The sequence below is a fragment of the Alligator sinensis genome, unplaced genomic scaffold (assembly GCF_000455745.1).
Source record: "Alligator sinensis unplaced genomic scaffold, ASM45574v1 scaffold1026_1, whole genome shotgun sequence".
Lineage (NCBI taxonomy): Eukaryota > Metazoa > Chordata > Crocodylia > Alligatoridae > Alligator > Alligator sinensis.
The window spans coordinates 67392-73918 of record NW_005842897.1 but is presented as its reverse complement, the minus strand read 5'-3'; the positions used below and the strand labels follow the sequence as shown (position 1 = coordinate 73918).

Genomic DNA, 6527 nt, shown 5'->3' with positions numbered 1-6527 from the left:
AGAAAAATAATCCTTTTGTAAACTGGAAAAAGAGCCTTTTTTAATATTCTATTAAAAATGGAAGGCATAAAAAAGGAATATGCAGTTGGTCAGCCCCAAGTGATCTAGGTATTCCAAATACGCAGTGCAAGAGAACTTATTACAGTAATATCACAATTTAATACCGGCTCTTCCAGGACAGACTCTAAAAATTGCTTCTTGCTGGTTAAAGTTGCCTAGGTCCAATCAATTCACAATTGTCAGCAGACTTTAGAGCATTAGGGCATTATTGCTCATACAGTAACAAAAAAAGGAATAAAAACAACATGATTTCGTTATACTTATTCATGTTACATCAAAAGGCATTCCTACTTCATTTACCTAGCATATTATGCTTTAGAATTCTTCATATGCTATAAGAAGATGAGGAATGGGGTTGGGGTGCGGGGGGGTGGGGAGGTATTTGTATGTTTTCTGTAAAACTATTAGGCTGAAAGTTGCATCACAAGTCTATTAGGTTTTTGGTTTAGTTAGTTAAAATGCATATTTCAACTCTACTTGCACTGTGCTACCTTGGTTTGTGCTAGCTATCTGTAAAGGCTGATTGAAAGAGATTCCTTTCATCATACAGGCACTGCTTTCTTTGCTACAGTAATAGAGGAATGCTCTGATAGACAGTACAGCTTCAGATGACTGGCAGCTACTGGGTAACTGCAAGTGGATGAGAGGTGGATTGAAAACATCCTTAATTTCTGCAGATGAAGTCTGTCCTTGTAGCAACCACTCATTACCTGAAAAAAAAGAAAAAAAAAACAGACAGACATGCTTTATCACTGGTTTTTAAAGCAGGGAGTTAAATATCTTATAGGATTGCATTGATTTAGACATGAATTTCACTTCCTGATTACAACAGTTTTGTCCTATGTGCAGCATTAGGGGAATTTCATATGATTCTCCCACTCAAGATGAAACTGAAATAGAATTCAAACACTTTTTAATAGCAAGTTTCAGGCCATGCAGTTACACAACATAAGCTTGAATTTATGTAAGGGGGCACTTTAAGGTGCCTGTGTAAAGGATGTGCTAAGCATCTGTGATATGCTTTGTAAGCCGAGTCAAATTTTACCTTCAACTATTCAAGTGCAATTTTTGTTGAATTAACTGGAAGCAAGGCATGTATATCATCAAGATAACATGACTTGAGCCAAAAGTACATAGAACTGTAGAGTGATGATACATTTTCAAATAGGAGTGTTGGTTTGCTGTAATTTAACAATGTTTGGATTAGTCATTACAAGGAGAACTGGAAATTCTTATTTGTTTAACTATTTAAGAGTTAATGACCCAACAATTTAACTATATAAAACATGCAAAAACAAGGTGGCAAACTTGCCATTGTACCCTGCGTCTTGCCATAAAGCAAGATGGATGAAGTGCTCTTTCTGGTGATTTTCATAATATTTGCATAATTTGTCAGCTTCAAATTAAAAAGAAAGAAAGAAAAAAAAAGAGAAAGAAATCCTGTAGGACTTACAAGCTTACAATGAATTGTAAAAATGCAAAATGTAAGCAATGTAGGTTTACTAATCCTCAAAAACATAATAGGTATCTTGACCTCAACTGTATTTGGAGAGTTCGTAGGCCAGAAAAAGGATGCTGACTCTGCTATATAAAAGTGGTTATCCATTTTCCAAAAGCATATGTTGGGATGAGAAACTTCCTCAAATCACAGGTGTCCAAATAAATTGTCAGTGCCAGCAAAGCATTTGCAGCTTGCTCACAATAGTGACTATTGCAATTAAGCCACCACATGGATAAAAAGGCATTTTAGAAGCCAGCCAACAAAAGCTCCTCTCAAAGATAGAGATGTTTCATTTTTATCTTATTTTAATTTAAGATAAGAGTATTGTCTAACTATCAGAAATAAGAACCTAGGTCAGTGTTGTTAGTCTCATAACACTGCTGTAAAGTACTCCTTTTTCTTCCAATTGTATTGACTGGCAACTGAGGTGGACCAAGACGACTGTATTTATTTGAACCCAAGATAATCCTGAATGTGAGAGAGCCCCCCCACCCTTCCAAGAATTAGATTTTATACATGGAAAAATTTATAAATGTTATAATTTTCCATGTATAGAATCTAATTATTGGAGGGTTGTCTTTCTTTCCTCTTTTCACTGAAGGGGGGCAGGCACGGGGAGGTCAAGCAGCATGCCCCCTGCTTGTGCCTGCCCCCCTGCCACCTCTACCCCCTGCCTGCCACCTCCAGTCTCTGCTTCCTGCTTCTCCCTCCAGCTTCTGCTCCATGCCAGCAGGCTCTATCCCAGCCCAGTGTCTGTAGTAATAGTAGCTGTGTGTCACTGCTATGGGGCTGGGCTGGGGCCATGCTCAGTACCCCAGGCTGCAGTGTGCATAAAACCTGCCACTGCAGAGCAACAGTAAGGAACAAGAGGAAGAGTGGCAGCAGACAGGGGAGTAGAGGCTGTGTGGGTGGGGGAAGGGACATGGGGAAGAGAGGCTGCAGGGGGGAGATGGCAAGGTGCAGGGCAGAGGGGGGACAGGTAGCAGATGCGAATATGGCCCTGACCCTGAGTAGGGGCTACAGCCTGAGCCACAGCAGCCAAATGCCTCCCCCCCCTTCCCCCTATACTCGATTCTAAGACAAGGGGCTCCCCCTGATGTTAAATGGGAAGAAAACTAGGTCTTAGAGTCAAGTAAATACAGTAAAAGAACTGCCCAAGGGAATACAGGAAGTTATCAAAAGTCAGAAATAAACTCCAGTTTTCCGTTTCCAGGCTTTGATGCCTGCAATCTGTTCTCTCATGTAACTGGATGTGCCTCACTGCATTCACTTACTTAAGGTAGGTTGGTAGGTATGATGGTGAATTAGGGTCAAATTTTGGTTAATGCAAATTTTGTTTAAATAAATTTACAAGGAAAAATGTAATACCCTTTACTGGAACACTTCAGCCTTCATACTAAATTCTGAGTGGATCTAGCTGTTGGTTGCCTAAAAGAGATGAGAAGGGTAGGGCAGCCTACCTCCCAAAGCTGGGGGCTGAGCTAAAGGTGGAGGGGAAGCATCTGAAAAGCGAAAGGAGGCCAAGTATATATTGTTGTGGGAATCGCAACTCTGACAGTCCTTGCTGACAGATGCTGGAAGTTTCAATCAACGCTCTGACCTGTTTTGTTTTTTTTTGTTTTTTTCACTGAATTTTTCTACAGCGACCATAAGTAGAATATGGACAGAAAATGAAGAATTAGGAAAAAAAAAAAAAAAAAAAAATCAGATTGGGAGAAAGAAAAGTTCTCCCCCGTTTCCAAGTGTTAACAGACTACTTCAAGTCTAAAATATGTCCTCCTGGTATTACACATGGTATTTACAGTGGTTAGAGCAGCACTGCTCCTATTTAGGAGCCTAATGTTTCTAAAAGGTTGGCATGGAGAATTTTTTTTTTTTTTTTTTTTTTACTGTATTCAGATAGGGAAATGGAAGGAAAGAGACTTTTGACCTATTTTTGATCACGTTTAAGAACTTTACTATTCTAGTTATATCAAATATCATAAAACCTCAGAAGAAAGCACCTTACAAACAATATGTAAGTTAAAAATTGTGACATGCTTATCTTCACAAGATGCCTATGATGTACAGAAATTCTATTATCCCATTTTACAGATGGGGAAACAAACACAAGGCAAAACCCAGCTAGACCAACTAGGCATCTTAATGAGATTTAGGTTTTTTTTTTGGTATTTAAATTTGCAGTAAGCAAGCCAGAATACTTCTGCCCCACAAACCAGAAACCTCAGTAAAGTGCCTAACACACACCACCATCGTTTCAGTGCAAAATATGGCAGCCACAGCTGCTTTCCTTTAACAACAAAAGAACATAAGAAACGGATGCTGCAAATGGGAGAGGAGCAGAAGGTAGAAGACCGGCTATGCCCTGTTCACCCTCCTGTTCGGCATCCATGCTTTGCCAGGATACTGGGCTAGATGGCCCTATCGTCTGACCCAGTAATTACGATTTCTTATGTTTTATGGTGGTGCTCTGATGGTCCAAGGTGGACAACTCATGTATAGCCCTAAGTTAGGCAGCTAAGTTCCAGAGAAGGGCTGGACTTTAGACAGCCCTGTACTTAGGATCTCTTATTGGGTAGTATTAAGATGCTTCCTTCTTGGTGTCTGGGCTCCTTGAATCACCTGTAAGAACTCTCCCACTGACTCTGTTGGGAGCTGAGATACCTAACTCTGTTTTCTTTTAAATCATCCTCCTGAGGGCAGCTGCCTATTTTTGTTTGACCTATGAGCAAGAATCAGATTGGCCCCTCAGAAGCCAAAGTCCATATCCTCAGCAATGTTTTAACTACTACCTCTCACCAAAAACAGCAGCATTTAGAAATCTAAATATCTTTTAGGACTTTAAAAGGAAATATAAAGGAAGTCTGTGGCAGATCATGGGCTCCAAGAAGCCAGTCTCAGGCTACTGTTCTGACCACTAGCACATGCATCCTTTCATCACATCCAATTGTACCTGAAGAAATTTATATTTGAACTGAAGTTCCGAATGCTGAATGTACCTTACAGGCCTGGTAACAGCTGCCATGTAAAACTAACTAGCCCAGACAAAAACTATTTTCTTACCATACCTGTAATGATTGACACAATAATCTAAACTTAATATTTTACTTGTTTATCAAAACGTACTATACGCCTCATATACAAGTGTGTGCATTATACAAGTATATATACCAGTATATTTGATCTAATAACAATGGCTCTTCACCTTCTGCTGTGAGAAACCATGAATTGGGTGCTTCCTCATTCAGCTCTGAATCTTCAGGAAGGCTTAAGCGTAATAAAAACTGAAGCGTCTGCCCAGGAGAGACAGTCAATGAAGGAAGTTGAATGTTTGGTGCAGATTTAGGCAGCTTTGGTAGGCTTGCCATGTTAGGCTTTTGTGCAAGTGGATGATCTAGAACATCAAATGCTTCAGTGGTCAGGATAGGCAGCTATCAATGAAACAAACAAACAAATTAATATAAATTCATATATGAAAGCATCTTCCCCGATGCACGACTCTGCAGAGCATCATGCAATTTATATTTATAGTACACACCTATGCAGATAATGTGAATGAATAAGCTTACTGAACTTAAGGTGTATACTCTGCAATATATAAATTGCAGTGAGTACATCTGCCAGAATACAGAAATGATGCAAAGATTGGAAAGGGTAACAGAAAGACCCAGAACAGCTCTTGCTTTTAAACTGTAAAAGATCTGCCCATGTTATTTTTTCCTTCTTTATTTAAATTTTAAACTACATCACATTTCAGTTTTGCCCGTTGGCTCTTACTGTTAACTTGCTAATTACTGTAACCTCAGATAATAAAATTTTTGGTCTTTGACCATGCAGATTATGCTGCCCATGACATGATCATCACATCCAATAAGCATCTAAAAAGGTAGTATTTTAGTATCACTGGTAAATTTTATTGAAAACACCTCAAGACAGCCAAACGTATATTTAAAACACACCTCAGCTACAAGGAACACAAGTAAGCCTGTGTGACAGTGTACCTACTTGGAAATAGCTACCAGCTATGCATACTGTTGTAAACACAGAAAGAGAAATCTGTTTTGCTTTATATGTAAAAAGGCAAAAAAAAAAAAAAAGCAGAACCCAATTTTGAAAGCAGTCTCAGTCTGACCACTTGTGTACATAAAAATCAGGGCCGTTAAAAAATTCTGCATTTGTTTAAGCAAAATTAAATAGAGGCGCACTGATACGTTGGTCCATATTGTATTGGCATCGATAAGAGGAAAATTGACATAATTGGTAATCAGCCTTTTTTGGCCGATGCGGCTGATAATGTTGCTGATAAATGCCATGTGTGTGCATGTAGCTGCAACATGCACATGGCCAGGAGTGCAGCCCAGCAGCTTGGAGAGCAGTGTCCAGCTGGTAAGTCTGTGGGAGGGTGGGCAGATCAAGGCCCCCATGGTGAGGGAGGGAGTGGGGCTGGGGCAAACACTGCCCAGCTGGGGCAGAGCGCAGGACGGAACCAGGGCATGTAGGGGCATGCAGTTCCCACCACTGTGTACACACCTGGGGAGGCATGGGGCGGGGTTTGTGCCCCCTGGATCTGTGCTTGGACCAAGGGCAGGCTGCTGCTGTATGCTTGGAGCTCTTCCCGGAGGGGGCTGGACCAGGGCTGCATTCAGGGCAGATGGGACAGCAGCAGCACTGGGAGGGGGGGCTACGGCAAATTCTGGGGTGGCTGTACCTCTCCTCCCCATAACCCCACCTCAGACCTGCCTCTGCTTGCCCCAAGTGCAGCCTGGGCCCAGCCCTGCCCGCTGGGAAGAGCCTGGCACAGCCTCTATCCCCTGGAAGCAGTCTGTCCCTGCCCTGGGCACAGATCCATGGGTCACATGCCTCCCACGCCTTCCCCGGGGGTGTGCGCAATGGCAGGAACTGCCCTTCTCCACCGCTCTCCTGGATGAGCCATAGCTCTGTCTCTCGCCCTGCCCCGGCTGGGGAG

The 6527-nt window shown here is 41.7% G+C and overlaps 1 protein-coding gene across 2 annotated transcripts in view; it reads right to left on the bottom strand.

Moving 5' to 3' along the window:
• Positions 1-393: 393 nt before the first annotated feature.
• Positions 394-6527, bottom strand: part of NHLRC2 (NHL repeat containing 2) — a 52842-nt gene continuing 46708 nt past the window's right edge. For both annotated transcript variants that reach the window (XM_006035936.3, XM_014525837.2), the window contains 2 exons: positions 4767-4992; positions 394-770 (listed from right to left, as the gene is read on the bottom strand). In XM_006035936.3, coding sequence (XP_006035998.1) covers positions 514-770; positions 4767-4992 — 483 coding nt within the window. In that variant the 3' untranslated portion in view covers positions 394-513. The remainder of the gene's footprint in view (positions 771-4766; positions 4993-6527) is intronic.